The sequence below is a fragment of the Mastigoproctus giganteus genome, chromosome 1 (genome assembly GCF_048544385.1).
Source record: "Mastigoproctus giganteus isolate SK-2022 chromosome 1, ASM4854438v1, whole genome shotgun sequence".
Lineage (NCBI taxonomy): Eukaryota > Metazoa > Arthropoda > Arachnida > Uropygi > Thelyphonidae > Mastigoproctus > Mastigoproctus giganteus.
The window spans coordinates 17,752,376-17,772,491 of NC_143575.1; the positions used below are offsets into that span (position 1 = coordinate 17,752,376).

General features: G+C 36.2%; 1 protein-coding gene across 1 annotated transcript in view; it reads right to left on the reverse strand.

Moving 5' to 3' along the window:
* Positions 1-601: 601 nt before the first annotated feature.
* The window catches only part of LOC150090593 (uncharacterized), a 135,611-nt gene continuing 116,096 nt past the window's right edge, over positions 602-20,116 (reverse strand). Inside the window, exons 9-11 of the mRNA XM_090386636.1 lie at positions 19,585-19,681; positions 8,280-10,783; positions 602-861 (exon numbers count right to left, since the gene is read on the reverse strand). Coding sequence (XP_090242762.1) covers positions 787-861; positions 8,280-10,783; positions 19,585-19,681 — 2,676 coding nt within the window. The 3' untranslated portion in view covers positions 602-786. The remainder of the gene's footprint in view (positions 862-8,279; positions 10,784-19,584; positions 19,682-20,116) is intronic.

Sequence of the window (20,116 nt, forward strand, 5' to 3'; positions counted from 1 at the left end):
ATATTATGAATTTTGCATACAAATAGATCTTGGTTTATTTCAATATATTTTACTAACACAAAATGCAAATGTTATAACAAGGAAACGTACAGATGCAGGTGTAGGGCATATATAGATAAATCTTAAAACTTTGTATGCAGCTATTCCAGACACAACTATAAGAACAGGGTAAATTATATACATGTGCACAGGTGGTGAAAATTTGTTGAGTATAAGGTTATTTTGAATATTTCTTACATATTAACATCCTTATTATCTACAAAAAATGAACAAGAAATATACTGAATATCTCGCACCTCAGTTTCCTCCAAACTTCAACAGAACTCAAATTTGAAATTCCATAATAGTCAGAATTCTAGACTTTCGTTTAAAACACTTTCATATGAAATTTTTGCTCCTCTTCAAAGGTGTTCTGCATATATGAATGAGATAATATTTTTATAAAATATCAAATTGCACACAGTCAAATGATGTACTTCACAAATTAAATAAGCCTCAATATTTGAACAATTAAAAAAGGATATATTTAAAAGGAAAGCTTTCCTACATTAGTAGGAAATTTAATTCTGAGGTATATACAATAGTTCTGAAGTCCTTAATATAGCAAAATCTGGATACTTCTGAAATGTATTAAACATTATTAATACATTCTACAATGTTATTTCCTCTGAGAATTGTCTAAGGAAACATCATTCAGCAACATTTAGTCCATAGGAATATGTACCAGTAACACACACATTATATCACAATCTGCTACCTGAAAGACGTTTTTGTTTCCTTGTGCTTTTATGATGCATGAATTTTCTGGAAATAACTTACACGATCTAGAACTTTTGAAGATTTCGGTGGTTTGGCAGGTGCCTAAAAACAGAAATTTCAACGTATTAACACATAATGTTCTTCAATATATCATTACCACATTAGTGAAATTAATGTTTAGTATAGTATCTAATATATTAGATCATACTTAACAAGCTGCTAAATACCAAAATCGAAAAGAACCTGTGATTATTACACAATTCCTTTTGATTTTCATTTATTTTTCAAAACAAAATTAGATTTTCTAATAAAAGAAGGTCACAGTTCTCAAAGAAGTTATGAAAGTCACATATACTCATGCATTGAAAGGGCTGTATGGCAATGGCTATGCATTTCATTTAAATAGCAATATACTTCTCATTAGGAGCAGTGCTTTTTATTTGAAATGTAAGTGCAATACCAAGGCAACTTGTGGAAAAATGCCTGGACAATATGAGATCAATTTATTTTGGAGCAAACTTAGTTTACTTATAGATATAAATCTATAGCTATACACCTATATAATAATGTTCTATAGTTCGCATGAGGTCTGTTCAGTAAATTTATTTCAATATTTCATTAACTATAAGAAACAGTTAAAGAAATGAGTCAATAACAAATTTTTCTGTGGTTTTGTGTGTTAATGGCTGCCATTTTTTATGTGCTCATTGTTAATTTTGAAGTACAGCAATACCCTGCATAGTGCTGATAATTGGTACTGAAACTATTCCGTGTTATGTGAAACTGTGCTGATTGAGGTATAATTCTAATGGGTTTTAATTGAATGCGTACCAGAAAAACAGTCTATAAACAAATTATAATAAATCTATAAACAATTTGCACTTGATAGCCAATTAAAAGGATTTGAAATTAAAAAAAATATTGCAAAAATTTTATTAACGAAAAGGTAACATCATGAGAGATGAGAAAAAAAGCTTTAAAAAAGCAGTTGTTTATTCAAGTATTTCAATAATGAAGTCTGGTGAAGCCATCTCTTCTTTTTCTCAGCATACAAGTCTTTGAAGCATGAAATCCCAGCTTGTAAAATGCTACGTTCAACATTCGGATCTCCATTCGTGATTGCCTCGCAGGCCATGTCAACCCCCCAAAAAACTTGCTCCAGTTCTTCTGTTGAAAATTGTTTTTTTGTGGCACTTCAGTGTTATCCACTTCAGAACTGTTTTGCATATGCAGTTTGCTCATCAATTTCAAGGAGAGTTGCATCATCTGTCATTTGCATGTGAGTCAATGCAGTCATGTACATTGGCAGTGTCCAAAGTTTCTTATCCCAAGTCTTTTCTGACCTTCACAATGTCTTTGGAAATTATCTGAACTTGCGATTCAAAACCAGTGAAATCATTTACCAAATGGGGCAAAACATGCTGCCAAACAGAAGGCATGTTGTTGCCAGTGATTTCTAGTCAAGATGCAGATATATTTTCGATCGTATTTAAAGGGGTAAAAAATAAATTTTGAAATGAAAAGTTTGAAAAACTATCATGTCATCTCATCAGGATGGAATTAAGAATACTGAACACTGTTGCACATTGCAGCTGACTGCCTGAAAGGAGTTATTGTCACATGTGCATGGTAGACAATAGAGTTGGCACCGCAGCATATATGTATCGTACATAGGGTACAACAACGCAGAATATATGTATAGTACCTGTCTAGGCTATTGAATGAGTTTTAATATGTACAGTAAATTTTTGACTTAAACTTACCGTATTTCCCCATGTATAAGACACACCTTAATTTTGGGGCCCGGAATTTGAAAAAAAAAAAAAAAAATGTATTACAAAAATGTATTACATATTACATTGAACTCAAGTTTTATTCATCATAAAATTCATACAACTCATCACTGTCAAAACTCCATCCATTAGCTTGTCCTCATCTGTGTCTGATGACGAATCACTGTCTTCATATATTGCCTTGTCCTCGGTTCCATCTATGGCATTTGAAATGCCACACTTCTTAAATGACTTGACAACGATCTCAATCTTGATATTATCCCAGGATCTTTTCACCCAGGTACAAACTTCTCCTATAGTTGGTTTCTTCACTCTTCCTGCTGATGTCAAATTGTCCCCAGAAGACTTCATCCATTGGTTCCATTTGTCTCTAATGGCAGCTTTGAAGGGTTTGTTAATGCTGACATCAAGTGGTTGGAGCCGGGATGTCAAGCCTCCAGATATGACGGCAAGTTTTGTTTTTTGCTCTGCAGCAATCTTCTTTGTATTTTTTGTTATGTGTGCCCTGAACTGATCAAGCACCAATAGGGCAGGTTTGCGTAAGAGCCCACCTGGTCTCCTGCTCCAAACTTTCTCAAACCAGATCTTCGTCCCATCCTGATCCATTCAACCCTTGTCATGAACGTGGACAATCACTCCTTGAGGAATGTCTTCTTTTGGCATTGTTTTGCGTTTGAAAATCAGCATAGGAGGCAGCTTGGTTCTGTCGGCACAACAAGCTAGAACAACTGTATGCTCTTTTCATGTCCACTTGTCTTCACAGTTACAGTTTTCACCCCCTTCTTATCAACAGTTCTGTTACTTGGGACATCAAATTGAAGGGGGAACTTTGTCCATATTTGCAATCTGTCCCAACTCAAACTGATGTGTCTTCCGACATTGAATGACAAAATGAAATTCAAGGACCTTCTGCTCATAGATTTCAGGCAAGTCTGGTGCGTGTACGCATGCTTAGTCCATTCCGTTTCATGAACCTGAAGCACCAATTGTGTCCTCCTCTGAAATCCTAACTTCTTTTTCATCAGCAGTTCTTCTTGCCTCATGCGGCACCATCTTTGTGAACACAGGAATTACAATTGCCCTTTGCTCCTCAATTTATATCTTCAATTCCCTCTCTAAATTAGGCCATTTTGCTGACTTGCCTCTAATGGCCTTCTTCTGCCGTGGCGTTTTAAGTAGGGTTTCTTCTTCCCGTAGCCAGTCTCGGATTGTTTTCTCAGTTGGAGGAGGACCAAACTTCCGTTCAGCAGCACGATTTCCATTCACTTTTGCAAACTGGATCACTTTTAACATGAATTCAGCACTGTACAAAAATCTTTTCTGAGCCATTTCTGGGCAGAACGTGGCAAAACGTAACCTAATATGCTGGTAACAAGTGAGAAACAATGAGCGCAAAGACAACAAGCGCGAAATGCAAGTAAAAAAAATCTACAACCACTGTATAAGACGCACCCAGTTTTTAGACCCCAAAATTTTCGAAAAAAGGTGCGTCTTATACATGGGGAAATACAGTAATTGAAAACCATGTTATAGTGAAACCCATGCTGTTTGAAGCTGTGCTAAGTGGGGTATTGCTGTATAGTATTTTTATCCTATTTTTCTAGCTCATTTGTACGCATTGTTCCCTCAGGTCAAATTAATCGTGTTCTGCCATGTGTGGGGTTTTTTTTTTTTTTACACAATTGAATGTGTGAAGACCTCCATAATTACTAGTTTTTGTCATCTCTTACGTTGCGATAAGCCTAATCTTTCACTACATGCTGCCAGTCTGCTTGTTTTAAGTTAACATAAATAACCAGATACAGTTTTGTAAATTTGCTATTAACCACAAATCATTCTAACTCTAATGAAGTTAGAGTGTACTCTATCCACCCTGTGTGTATAAAGATGGTGTCATATCCATTTAATTTCCTTTCAGTCTGTGAAGTTTTATAAGACGTGTTATCATTTTAGTTGACAAACTTACACTTGTCATGCTTAAGAGAGCCTAAAAAGGGCAAACTGCAGCCATTCTCAACCCACTGCAGGATGAAAGCCTCCTCAACAATTCCTGCTGAGGGAAATGGACCATAATCTGCCACGCTGGTCCAGTGCGGGTTGGCAGATCGACCGTATTCAGCAGTCAGAGGCTTGAACCCCGGTCTACTCAAAGAGTGTGTGCTACTGCACTCCCGCTCCTGACCACTCGGCTACGGAGGCCTACTTGGCTTCAATAGGATTTATCAGGTACTAGCTAAGTTGAAGCTGCTCCATTCCCCATAAGGCAAGAAAGCTGGTTTAGTAAGACAATGCTATTGGGCAGATAAAAAAAAGCCCATTGTACTGGACTCTTCAATATCACTCATACTAACTCTGACATGCCTTCAGGGTTAACCCCTGTTCCTATTTGTGATCAATCCATTTTGCAGTCATGTCACCATCCCACTTTCTTCAACAGTCACTGCTCAGCACTTGTTCTCATCCCATCTGTATAAATCTGAGAGGTTAGCATTTTCTTCCAAAATGCTATAAGCCTCCAGAACAAGATTCCCACTTTTCTGGATCTACTTACCATTGACACTACAGTTCAGTTTCATTGCAGTTGCATTCAGTTTCAATTACAGTTCAGTTTCATTGCAGATGGCTTACACCTGAAAGGCACTCTCGCTGCTAATTTTAACATTCATGTTACATCTCATTAAAATTAACGAAGTGGTGGCATATGTTCTCCTAACCTCCATTGCTTACCCCAGTGGTTTTTGACCTTTTTTTTTTTAATAACGGCACCGCTACTCAATTTTAAACCTGTTAGATCAAATTCTCTTTCTGTATAGATATATATATCTAATATTAAAAAAAGATGTTATATGACAGTTATTACAATAATATAACTATAAACAAAATTACAATTCATAATATGAATGAATTATATATGTACAGTTGATTCCAGTTATTTGGGACACGTTGGGACTAGTGCATTTTGGCCTGATTAAGAGGCTGCCCCAATTATGCAAAGTTTCACGTAAATAGTTAAAAATACAGTGGATCCCACTTTACAATTGGTTCACTGTACAATGAAATCATGTTACGATGGACTCCCCATAGTAAAGTACCATTCACTATGCGATGTGTAGTAAGTGGCAGCCATTGTGATCATGTTTGTGAATTGAATTTTAATTCTATTAAACAGCGATTCTAATTAGCAAAAATATGAGGAATATTATCCACAAGCTATAAAAGTAAAGATATATTAAGCACAAATTTACCCTTTATTACTTTACCAATTAAAAAAAATTAAATGATATGTGAAAATCAAAAGAATGTACATGATAATCTGAATAAGCAATATATACATACTAACTAGTTGACATTTGTGGGTGGTGGTTAAAATTTAAAACAGTAAAAAGATAAGCAATCAATAACAAAGAACACGGCACACACAAATTGCAAGTAACATGATACGTGCAAGTGAGAACGGAGTAACAATTTATGAAGCTTTAAAAATAGGAATGAAGAGAAGATTCTGAAAATTAAATTTTTTATATGATTGAAGATTTCATGGAAGTGTAAACACATTTCACCATAATAACCCACAGAATTCCAGCTGTCAGTATTATTGCAAATTCAATATAAGATTGACTTTATTATCCGTTTATGATAGACTGCACTAACAGAAAAGCCCAATAAACAGGTGACTGCTAATTGTTTTTTGTTTTATGGTTGTGACCTCCAGAAATCCGACCGAACCACGAGGTATGGTCGGAGACAATCGTAGGGATCTCCAGTGCTACAGTCTCCTGTCCCGATTAAAAGGCATGTTGTCCAAATTAAGCGAAGTAAACCCTGGCTATTTTCTCAATTGGGTTTTGTTCTTTAAGATTTGTCCCAAATAAACGGCTGCCCTGATTAACCGGTGGCACAAATAACCGGAATACACTGTATATATAAAATAATTTTATTAGGTACTAAAACATCAATTATTGATCACCACAAAATTAAAAAGATACCGTGCATCCTTTTATAATGAAATAAATATATAAATTTTAAAAAAAGGTTTAAGTAACTTAAACCCAAATTATGTGGCATCTCTGGAATGTTGTTGCGGCACCCAGTTGAAAACCACTGGCTTACCCTATAATCTCCCACCATTAGTACTGAACTTTTCAACTTGAAGATGTAGCCTTTGCATTCATGTTTGTGGCATATGGTGCCCCTGCTGTTCCCTTGGTCAGTTTGACAATCTCAGCTCCTGGTTAATCTCCATTGCTAAACTATCTGATATCGTAATTTCCATTGGTAACTTAAACCTTTGTGATTCACTTCCCGACTCTGCCACTAGCTTGTCTAACCAAATTCTAATTCTTAACTGTACAGAAACTGCTTCTCCGCCTATTAGGAGGGCTGCCAGGTTAGACAGAATATTTTCTAATACAAGTTGTTGGTTTCACTGAAAATCTACCAGTTTGTTTTGATTCAGACCATTTTTCCAAGCCACATTCACAGTATCTTGCCTTTTTATAACCCCAAAACCTCCTTCTAAGTCTCTGGGCAAGACAGTTTTATTACCAATTTTCCTGAACCAAGATCCTGGCAAGTTCCTGCTCACCTTTTTTTACCTGGTCAGTACCCTCACATTCCTTTCCTTGATGACTAGTTTTGGTTGGCTTGCAGACTTGCTTTTATTTCACATGGGACAATGTGAAATAGGCGGTGCCAGTTCCCCTTGTAAAACAAACAATAGTAGGCATCCAACTTATCGATTCTCTTTCAGAACAAGTAGAAAGCATTTCAAAAGAGTTATAAACAGAAAGCACTGAAGTATGGAATGAAGATAAATGTGACAAAACAAAGGCAATGATAATTGGTAAAAGGTTAATTCCCTACCGAATTGAGATCGATGGAGTAAGAATATAACAGGTACAGCACTTTAGGTATCTGGGGCAGTTATTTGCACAGGACGTTTCATGTCAAACTAAGATTGAATCCAAAATTGCAATGGCAAAACAATCTTTCAAGAATAAACTGTTGATTACACAGAAAAAGATGTCGCAGGAAATTAGGAAGAAGATAATAATGACATATCTGGTCAGTGCCACTATACACAGCAAAGACATGGATTCTAACAAAGAGAAACAAAAAGAGACTTGAGGCCTTCAAGATGTGGTGCTGACACAGGATGGAAAGAATTAAATGGACTGAAAGAGTGTCAGATATGGAAGTATTGAGACGTGTCCAAGAACAAAGGAAAATTCCAGGTAGAATAAGATCAACAAGACTCAAATGGGTGGGCCACATGATTTGACATGGTGGTTTGCTTCTGGATGCCATAAAGGGGACTGTCATGGGAAATGCCCTAGGGGAAGACCAAAAAACATCTTCATAGGGAAGTTGCTGAATGAAGCAGGACTTCAAAAATTTGAGGAACTAAAACAAATGGCACAGAACAGACAAAGATGGTGACAGCTCATCAGAGGAACTGACTAGTCACAAGACTGAATTACTGATAATGATTATTCACTAGCCAAAAAGTTTCCTCACCCATGGTTTAGATGAATCCATAACAAACAATCATTCCTGTATCGAATAAACCATTCATACAGGAATAGTAACTTTTGTCAAATTGTAATAGGATTTAATTTTCATTCAGTATAACGTCTTTTATATAGCTATTTTTATATAACCACTCAATTTCAAGTCACTGACAAAAAAAAAAAAAAACTTAAATTTTAAATTAAATTAATCTTTTACCTCACGGAGGCAAGGTGCTGTTGGTGCCATTTGAGATTTTTCTTTTTGTTCCCTTTGTTCCCGCCTCAGTTGGGCCATCTGCTTCCACTGTGGCATTCCTGGCTCCTTTTGATCCTGGTTTTCTTTTAGTGGTGTATTTGAGACTACATGAGTCCTCTGGATAGGAAGTTTTTTAATAACATTTGAAACAGTTGGTACCTTCTCATCATCAGAGGTGGGATCCATATGTTTAGAAACATCACTTACCTCCTGTTGTTCTAATGTTGCAGGAGACTGTTTTATTGTTGCTGGTGAGGAAGGAGACCTATGTATAGGAGTGTGTATAACTTTTGCTTCTACTGCAGGAAAACTTGATGATGCAGTTCTCTCTCTTCTTTCAGGAGAGGAATTTACATCTTTCTTTACAGAGCTCTGAGTAACAGAGGAATCAGTTTCTGCTTTATTTGAAACGTGACTTTCTGGCAACATATCAGGTCTTTCCTTTGATTCTGGTGAATTAAATTTTAAGACTCCATTATGTATTTTGTTTGGTGATAGTTTAACTGGTGTGCTCTGAGGTTTTTTCCCATTCTGATTAAAAATTTGAGATGGCTCTAGATTTATTTCTCTAGGTGATTGTAAAGGTGAACAACTACTCTTAGAATCTTGAGTTATCTGTGGTGAATCTTTTTTGTCTATTTTTTCAGTCGCACTAGTAAAGACAATATTCATCTGTTCTGATGCTTCCACAGGGACAGAATTTTTCTGCTTCACTGAACGACGAGCAAAAACCTTCATTAACTCTGGTTCAGGATCCTTTTCCTTAACTACCCTTTTAAATCTGCTCTCTTGATTTATATCAGTTTCATAGGAATCATCAAACACTTTCTCAGAATCACTAAGTTGCTCTACACTTTGTATTACATTGCAAGTTTTATTTTTTATTTCTCTCTCTTGTGTCATTTCTTCCATTCCAAATAAAAAGTTTTCTTTCACTTTAAAATTTTCCTGACTATCAGAAAGTGGGACATTTTGCTGATCTATTAGTTCCTCAGTAATCAGCAAAGGTTTAACACAATTCTGAATGGGACTAGACTGTGGTGTTTCAATGATGGATATGGCAACTGGATTTACTCTTTCTTCTACACTATCTTTTCTTTGCCTCACATTTACTGATTGGTCTTGCATCTCAGACTTACTGGATTCTAAATCAGGTTCCGTATATTCAGAAATAATACTATCTAGTTCTTTAGTGGCATTCACTACATCTGAATCCCTAATCAGTAATTCTTCTGAGCATTCATCTTTCAGGGGTACTTCTGGATCTGGGTTCTCCAACTTAATATTTTCCACAGTAATATTAGAAGTGCAAATTTCGTCTACTGGTAACGAACATTCTGTTTCTTTATCATTGAAGTTACTTGAAGGTAGTTCTGTGCTACTGTTCTGTAAACCTGCTTCATTCTGCCAAGAAAATGGTTTAGGAAAACTTTCCAATTTTGGCTCTGATATTTTGACCACCATGCTAGGAGAAGCTAAAGTAGTACTATCATCTTCAGAAGTAAAAAGAATAGAATTTTGCTGCACTGAGTCTAGCAATATAGAAGATGTAGAATTATTATCTAAACTTTCTTTCGTTGCTGTTACTTCAGTTGGTTCACTATGCTTTTCTTGATCATCAAATAAACTTTCAGGTCTTTGAAGCTGCTCCTTTCCACTATTTAAATTATCAGTGTCTTCAATACAAAGATTATATTTATGGTCATCTTTCAGATCATCATGCCTACTTTTTTCCTCTTCGCTGTAAATACTAGGTATCACAGAATGTACTTTTGGTTCATTAAAATTACCATAAGGTTTTTCTTGACAAATTTTGACTGATTCTATATTTGATGAAAATGAAGGTTTATCTATTTTTTCCTCCTCACCTTCACATTCCTTTTTCACCAGAATTACATCAACTTCCTCATCCTGTTTCTTTGATTTTCTGTTACTTTTACGAGGCCCAAACAGATAGCGTCTGAAGAATGACTCCTCAGATTTCTTCTTGTCTTTTATTTGCTTTTCATTTTTTTCAAATCCTTTGCTTAGTTCACAATTTTCAGAATATGATGACAATTTAATGTCTCTTTCCATTGATGAACTTTTGGGTTTAGCTTCCACCTTACCCCGCCAGATAACTCCATTTGTTTTAGATGCTTCTTCCAGTGATATCATGCTATCTTTAACATCTATAATGATACAGTCTTCCTTGGATGAGTCATATAAATTAAAGTTTTTTAACCTTTCTAATTGTCGTCGACTGTACTGATTGATTTCATGCTTTAACTTTAGCTCAGCACCAGCAGACTTGCTTCTCGAAATGAAAAGTTCATTTCCAGTGGTAAAGACATCATTATTGCCTTCTGAATCTTCACCTGGCGAAGAAAGTGTGGGAGATATTTTAGAACTTGCATCACTCTGTTTAGATGACAAAAGAGATGAAATCTCTGAACACTTATCACATCTTGAAGAATCTGGTGACCCTGAAAGTACAGAAAAATTATATATAATGAACATTAACTTATTAACCAAATGTGATAAAATAGTTGCACACAATTCATAAAAATCTCAAAATTCATTTTATGGATATCTTAAATTGTTTAAAAGATACAAATATGACAGTTGAGGCTAAAAAGTCTTCAAAACAATGAAATAAGATGTTGTAATGCAATTCCTTATGAATCTGATATCAAAATATGAACAATTTTTTTGTTATAAACGGTTTAGTAACAAACTGTTATAATTTCATAAAACAATACTAAACAGCCAATTTCAAATCATCCAGCAACTCTTATTAAGATGTCCAAAACAATACTGAATTTATATTATTTAAAAAATGTTCAGTTTAGTTCTTAAATATTCTTTTATTTTACTGTCATATAAACTACATAGCGTACAAGTTCCCAATGAAAAATCATGTTCTACTAAATGCCACGGTAGCACAAATTTCATCGGTTGGCAGTGCATCATTTTAAAATTGCAAATTTTCTGCTGACAAGTTTTCAGTATTTCTTGCTGTTGTTAAAGATAAAGAACCAGATGTTTTGCAGCATCAGTTCTGTTAGTGTGAGAGTCTACCAGATGCTATTACAAATGAAAAGAGAACTAATGTACAGTGGTCCTTGGTAGGAGAACTGACAAATGTACAAGGAAGCATGAAATATAACAAATTATCCCAAGTCATTCTTGACATTTTACTAATTCCTCTTATCAAAGTTGAGTGTCTGGGAATATTTAACCAGGTGAGAGAAAAGGGAGAAAAAAAACAAACAAAACTGAATTCAGATCCTCTCTTTCTTGTGAATCTTTGGAAAGTCACTTGATAGCCAAGTCTGAATAACAATGCAATTGTTACAAAACAAAACTTTGATCAGTATTTCTGAAGAGGTGCAAAGTCTGCAACAGTATCTTCAAGCAATCATAATTAACTGCTGATGTCAAACAGATAGTCCAAACAGAAATCCACAGAATGAAAAGTTGTAAATTAATGTGTTTGCTGCCTTTATGCATATAAGTATAAAATGACACTAGGAGTGATGTGCTACAATGTATATCTGAGTTCAAAATGCATCTAAGTGCTGTGCCGTAATACATACAAACAGTCAATCTTAAGCGGTCAAGCCAACAAGTGCTGTAAACATAAAGGCACATGAAATTAACAACTCAGTATTGGCACACTGATTAAACACTTTGCCATAATGCTTGGCTTTTGTTTATAGACTTGGCACACAAGTTTTATTTGTTTTTTGTTTGTGTTAATGTTAGTTTATGTATGTGAATAAACTTTTTATATAATTTTAAGCTTTGTTCTGATTTACAGTTAAACACAAAAGTAAGTGTTCGCTTATAGCAATGAATTACAAATTTTTGATTTTTAACCATTATGTATGAATTTTCGGAATGCTGAGGATGTTGGAATGTTGATTTTTTTGACATTCTGAAAATTACAGCACACTGAATCAGTGTTCACTGCTACCTAATTGTTAGAGAACTCACAATTAGGTAGCAGTGAACATGAACATGTTAATGTGTGAAAGCATATTGTACTACTATATGTCTTATGACTGTATTTTAATATAAAATGTGTATTTTGTAATTGGAATTTAATTTCTAGTGTGATGACTTTACAAAAACCTGCTTTTTACAAAAAATCTGTTTTCCTCCTGCTTACAATTGCTTGATCTTCAGTTTTTTGAAAGTCAAAAGTTGGCAGCTATGCATCTGCTTATGTGTGTGAACTAATTACTGTAGTTAGAAGAAAAGAAGGAACATTGTCATCTCTAGCTTTCTATTATAGCCTATGAAAAAGAAAGGGAGGAAGGGAATCAGAAAGATTTAGTTCTCACACCTCAAGCCAATTACATCAAGTTGCTCTGATATTTTACTTCTATCAAAGAGATAAATTCTCCCAAAAGAGAAGTATTTATTAAAGATATGTTGTTGCTCTGATAGCCATTCCAGTGGTACTGCTGTCTTATCAGAGTAAGTTGATACTAAACACAAATTATAACAATGGTTGACAGGATTAATAAGCTTCATGGGAGATGCCATGTGGCACTTGTAATTTTGCAACTGCAGATATTTTAAAGACAGGTGACTTGAAAAGGGAGAGAGAGAGAGAGAGAGAGAGATGACAGTTCCTCATATGCCACATATTTTCAGAGCAGTTACTTCAGCTTGTTTTAATTTTTTGTAGCAACAATTTAAAGCAGCACATAGCAGCTCTTTCTCCCATGAAGCCACTTTATGTTAGCAACTTTTTTGCCTGCCTATGTTAGCTAGCATCCAACTGCTCTTTGATAAAAGAGTAAGAACATTAAAAAGTTGTCTAGGTGGTGATACCATCTATTAAATACTTTTCTTTTGAAAGGAGTGTAATAGCAGGGCAGTTCACTGAAAAGGCGATATTGGCTCTGAGGAGAAAACTAAAAACATGTAAAAGACCCCCCCCTCCCCCACTTTCCTTTTTAAAGGTTATTATAGAAACACAGGAATAGCAATGGTTTGTCTATTCTGTTTCCATAGTATTCACTTTGACTGCAGCTCATCTAATTTGAATTTTTGCATTTAAAATTTAAAGCACCATATGACACCTTTTGTGTTATCTGGTAAGCATTCACCTTCTTGTGAAATGGCAGTACCACTAAAAGAGGCAGGATGGTTAATACAGTAAACCCCCACTATTCGCGGGGGTTACGTTCCTGAGAAATACCACGAATGTTGAGTTACTGCGCCCATAGTAATAAAAGGGTTCTGTTCAAAAGTATAGAATATATAAGAAAAACTAGTCTAAAATTTTGTCTATTTATGTATTATATGTACCTACATAATATGACTATGTATATAGACAAACAGACAGTACATAGTGAAATACAAGCATAAGGCATCGAAATGAAAATAAGAAACAATTTAATATTAAATGTAATATTTATTAGAAATTTCAAACAAATCTTTCAAAAACATATCAAGAATGTAGGTTTCTTGGCAAAAAATAACTCTTAATCGAAGTTTGTTTATTCGTTTTTTTATTGAGCTCCTTTTGAATTTCCATGTAAGGCAAGAGTAATTGTTCTAGGTCTCATTTAAACTTGATGCTTCTTTCCAAATTAGGATCCATTTCTACCACCTTTTCTGAAAGTTGTATGGAGAGGCTAAAGATTTCCTTTAATGATTTACTATTTAATTCTGGTCTAACAACGTCGATATCTTCCTCCTCAGGATCATTTTGGTTCTCATTTAACCTTGTTACTAATTCATCCAACTCTTCTATTGTAAGTTCATCTGCATGAGTCTCGATAAGTTCCCATTGATGTTTTCAAAGCCCCTACCTTCTATTCCCCATGTGATTGCTACAATATCGGAAACCAGTTCATTGACATTAGGGATTGTTTTAGCAACAACCACTTCTGGCCACAATTTTTGCCAACACGTGTTAATTATAGATGCTCTTATCTCATCAACTGATGCCTTGATGTTGATCAGGCAATCTGCGATGTTATAATTTTTCCAACTTTGACTTAAGTCCGACTCCCTTTTCATTTTTTCAATTAAGCCAGTAAAAGTTCTCCTAACATAGTATGACTTAAATGCAACAATCACACCTTGGTCTAGTGGGTGTAAAAGTGATGTAGTGTTGGGTGGCAAAAACACAATTTCAACGTTTGCATGGTCAAATTCTAGACTTCTTGTATGTCCTTTTCCATTTTTCTAATTTGACACCACGAGTTAGAGCAAATTTTTGAAGCAATTAGAGAATTTTCACGGATACAGTGGTGGATTTTTACTTCCAATTTCTTGATTGATCATACTGTTGACTCTGATTTTATAATGTTTTGCCATAGATGAGACTCTTTCACCATTAGAAATAAATAAATCAATTTTACTCTCTAATGTCATCACCTTCTTTGATCTTTTCACAATTCCCTTTTTATTCGTAGTCATATTTTTGTAGGGGTTAGAAAAGAACTCGTCCAAAATAAAGTCACTCTCTTTTAACCGTTAACACACTCGAAAAAGTCTGTTTACACTAACACACTGCAAAACGGTAGATTTTTCACTTTTGTAAGAATATATCAATAAGCAAAAGACGAAACCTTCCATGACAAGCGCATAACACATACTGAATAAGGATTAGCAAGAAACATCTGCACTCGCGATTTTGTCACCCCTCTTTCCCCCACCCACTGAGTGCTGTTTTGACAGGGCAAGTTCCGGTCAACCCTTCCCCATCTCTTTCATTATGCAGTATGACTGATGACTTTTGAGGTAATGATCAACATCATAGTGAGATCCAATCTTCTTTAAATTTCAAGGGTACAGCTCTAAAACGGTGTTCACAGGCCAGCCGCTAGTTAGTACACCGGACTGAACCTATTGGTAACTCTTTAGGAGGCTTCCGAATCAGCTAGTGTATATATCTTGCTACCTCTAATCTGCCAGATAGTGACCGGAGAGAGTCCGAGTAGCGTGTATACAGGGGCATTGTCGAGGTCACGTTATGTCAAGGATCTGGGTATTTTCTTACCATGTTGTTGTTGTTGTTATTTGGTTTTTAGGAGCATTAGCAACTAAGGCCATATTGCTCCGGGATATGCGGTGGTCATTCCCTGAATGACCTTTCCGCATCCTCCGTATTTGGTGGTGACAGGCTCGAACCCCGGTCTAATCAAGAAGCGTGTGCTACGCACTGCTGCTCCTTCCCACCTGGCTACGGAGGCGCCTTCTTACCATGTGTATGCCATATCCAAATATTTCATTACTTCATACAGCATGTTTCCCCCCCCCCCACCTTTTCTTACTATTGATTACACAATGAATTCTCAAACTAATAGAGTAAGCTTATCTGCAGAAAGATCTAAACCTCCCAAACACTTCCTCGTTCATTTCACAAATATACGTGGTCTCAATTCTAATCTCAACAATGTCCATTTCCACTTGCAATATGCCGAACCCCATGTACTTTTTCTGACAGAATCTCAGTTATCGACTGATTCAACTACTGCTCATCTCAGTTTCCTAAATTATTCGCTGTATGATTCCTTGCACCTCAAAGGTGCTACTTGTACATATGTCCGTTCTGATATTCCATGTCAGAGACTTGGTAATTCGGAATCTCCTCTTTTCGATCTTCTCTGGCTTAAAATTTCTCTACCTCATTGTGTCAAATTCATCTGTTGTCTCTACCGTTCTCCCAACTCCACTAATCATTTGGAGCTCTTCAACTTCCTCTCTTTGCAACTTGACTTTCTCCAGTCCAACTTTCCTAACAGTGAGGCAATTTTCCTTGGTGAATTTAATGTTCACAACTCCAGCTGGCTTCCGTTTTCTAGCCACAGCGACCCAGCTGGTCGAGATGCTGATGCTTTTGCAATTACTAATGACCTTGCACAGATTGTTCGTTTATCTACAAGAATACCGGACAATCCTAACCATACAGCCAATATGCTTGATCTTTTTCTCACAAACAACCCTTCTAAGTACACGGTCGAAGTGAGTGGTCCTTTAGGCACTTCAGATCACAACTTGGTGATTGTCTCTTCTCCAATGGAGCTTTTATCTCATGGCTATTCCCAACCTAGTGTTGTTTGGCATTACAAGAATGCAAAATGGGATGACCTGAGAAATTTCTTTTCTTCTTTTCCTTGGTCAGATTACTGTTTCAAAACTTCTGATGTCAACGTTTGCTCAGATCATGTCAGTGAAATTATTCTTGTAGGAATAGAATCCTTTATTCCACACTCTACTTTAAAATCTTATCCTTTATCTAAACCTTGCTTTTCCAATAAATGTGCTAAGGCTGTTCAAGAGAAGAACGTTGCATTTCATAATTGGCTTGTTTCCAATTCTTCAGTTTCATTTTCTGCCTACACCAAAGCTCGCAACAATTGTAAAGCAGTTATTAATCAGTCCAAACTAGATTTTGAACAGGCTAAAAGTTTTCTACTCTTAGCCTGTTCAAAATCTTGCCCTAATGGTGGCTACCATTAGGTGACTAAGAGACCAGAATGCTTGGCCACCATTAAGGCTTCTTGCCCTAATGGTAGCCAAGCATTCTAGTCTCTTGCCAAAGCTATTGGCCGCAACTTTTGTCTATCTCTGCTCCCACATCTTTCAAAAACAGATGGTTCTGTCACTTCAGCCAAGGATAAAGCTGACCTGCTAGCATCCTATTTTTCTTCCAACTCATGTATTAATAATCTTGGTAAAACACCTCCCACCATTCCCACACGCTCCATTCAATGCCTCCTGTGATCTTGTTGTTTGTTTGTTTGTTATTTGGTTTTTAGGAGCATTAGCAACTAAGGCCATATTGCTCCGGGGATATGCGGTGGTCATTCCCTTAACTTTCCGCATCCTCCGTATTTGGTGGTAATGGGCTCAAACCCCGGTCTAATCAAGAAGCTTGTGCTACGCAAAAAAGGATTTTGATGAATCTTGATGCTAAGAAAGTTCTAGGTCCTGATGGTATTTGTCCACTTGTTCTCAAAACCTGTGTTCCTGAACATACTCCTGTTCTTTGCAACCTTTTTTCACTTAATTATTCCAAAGGTGTTTTTCCTTCTGCTTGGAAATTTGCTCATATCCAGCCAGTTCCTAAAAAGGGTGAAAAATCCCTCCCATCCAATTATCGTCCCAATGCAATTACTTCTACTCTTTCTAAAGTAATGGAGAAATCAATTAACCGCCAACTCTTAAACTACCTAGAAACCTTCCGTCTGATCAACGATCGGCAGTATGGATTACGTCAGTGTCGATCCACTGGTGATATTCTAGCTTATGTTACCCATTTATGGACAAATTCAATAGAAAAGTTCGGTGAAACACAAGTACTTTCTCTTGACATCTCAAAGGCTTTTGATCGTGTTTGGCATAAAGGTTTTCTAAACAAGCTTCCATCTTATGGTTTGCCAACTGTTTTTTGTAATTGGTTATCCAGTTTTCTCTCGGATAGCTCACTGAGGGTGATGGTAGATGGCTCTCTGTCTTCTAACTTCTCCACTAATGCTGGTATCCCCAAGGTTCAGTTCTTTCCCCCACACTTTTCCTCTTGTATATTAATGACCTTCTTCCATTGACTGGAAATCCTATCCTAGTTTTGCTGATGATAGCACATTACATTCCACTTTCCATTTTGGGAAACCTTGCCCTGCTCAATCAGCTTCAACTTCTCAAATATCCGCTACCAATTCCTTAAATGCCAATCTGCAGATAATTCTCCAGTGGGACAAAGACAACTTAGTTGATTTCAATCCTTCTAAAACTCAGTCTTGTTTTATATCTCGCAAAAAAGAATTCTTCTACTCCTATGCTTATCTTTGGTGACACTCCGATTTCTAGACAAAATGATGTATCTCTTTTGGGGATTACCCTGACTTCTAATCTCTCTTGGCACAAACATATTTCAAATATTGCTTCCTCTGCATCTAAAAAGCTTGGTTTCCTTTCGATCTCGGCATTACTTTTCTTCCAAACAGCCGTATGAATCGCAAATCCGCCCTACCATGGAATATTGTTTCCACATCTGGGGCGGTGCCCTCAAAACCTATCTCAGGCTTCTAGATTCCATTCAGAAGAGGTCAGTTAGGTTAATTAATGACTCATCTGTAACAGAGTCTCTCCACTTGCTGTCTCATAGGCGTACTCTTTCTGCTGCATGCCTTTTCTACAGATACTTCCATGGGCACTTCTTGTTTGTTTGTTTTTTGTTATTTGGTTTTTAGGAGCATTAGCAACTAAGGCTATATTGCTCCAGTGATATGCGGTGGTCATTCCCTGACCTTTCCGCATCCTCTGTATTTGGTGGGCACTGGCTCGAACCCCGGTCTAATGAAGAAGCATGTGCTACGTACTGCTGCTCCTGCCCACCTGGCTATGGAGGCGCGGGGCACTTCTTCTGAATTGGTTTCTATAATTCCCGGTCTCACTTTCAAAACAGTCCAAACATGTGCCGCCACCAGCAACATCCATTTACTGTCCAACTTCAAACTCACAGAACCAACTTTTCATCTTCCTTGTTTATTCATTCAGCTGCCGTTTTCTGGAACAACCTGCCTTCATGCGTATTTCCTGAAAATTGCAGTCTACAGAAGTTCAAGTCTAATGTCAACAAATATCTTCTTTCGTCTTCTCAACCTCCAACCCAAGCATGGTACTAAGTACTATAGGTTGTCGTGTCTGGGGTTTTCATATATATATATATATATATAAAAAAAAAAAAAAAAAAAAAGAGATGATTTTAGCCACACTGTTTTTTATGGTGGAAAATATTCACGGCACTTTAAAATTCATATTTTTTTAAGTTTCATTTTATATTAAATCAGTGACCGCAAATACAGATACCGTGAATAGAGTGAGTTTACTGTACTTTCTTTTGAATGAATGTTCCACTACCAGCTGTCTAACACTAAAAAACGTAATTGGTTCTAAGCAGTATTTCAGACCATGCTAAAGGACACAAGGCTTGTAATGTTCCTTCTTTTCTACACCTTGCAATAACTGCCTAACAGTGACTTTGGAAACCAGTTAATCCAATTTCCTTTTCCCTAACATATTTCAATTTCTTTGGTGAAACCATTTTAAAAAAAAAAAAAATTGTTCTCGGGTTATACCTATAGCAAGCAACAAGGTTTATGAATATACATGATTTAATAATGGTATTGTAACATCTATAAATTCTACACTTCCCAAGGTTCATTACTCTTCCACATTGTTCAAATACATCTTATTTTGATAAATCTTAAATGTTTAATACAAAAGGAACAGCATAACAAATCATACAACTAACTTGTAAATTCCATGTCGGAAAATGATCTATCTGAAACATGCTTAGTCCCATCTTCTAGTACTTCTGGAGTTGATGGTAAACTTCCTGAGGTGGTTATCTATAAAATGAAAAATGTTTCTTCAGGATCTTGCAGTAAAAGATAAATGTTGCAATAGATACAACAGAAAGAAACAAGTGGTTTTAAAAATATACAGGGTATCCACAAACCTCCTTTACAAAACTAAAATGTTATGTCAGATGTAATTAGAGTACAAGATTGAGGATATCTCAAATTTTTTTTCAACAACAGGAAAATATGCATGTTGCAGTAGATGGCGCATACTGACAAAACTGTAACCGAGGCAGAATTTACCAATAAAATTCCATTCTCATGCCAGCTGGATGCACTGCTTTAGATTTTATGTGCTTCTTAACTGAAGATACACCAGATCAATGGGCAGCGTGCCAGGGCAGTGGTTCACCAGGTGCACCACAAAGCCGATGAAGAAAATACCGACATCATCCTTATCCAGGAGCCCTATACACACACAAA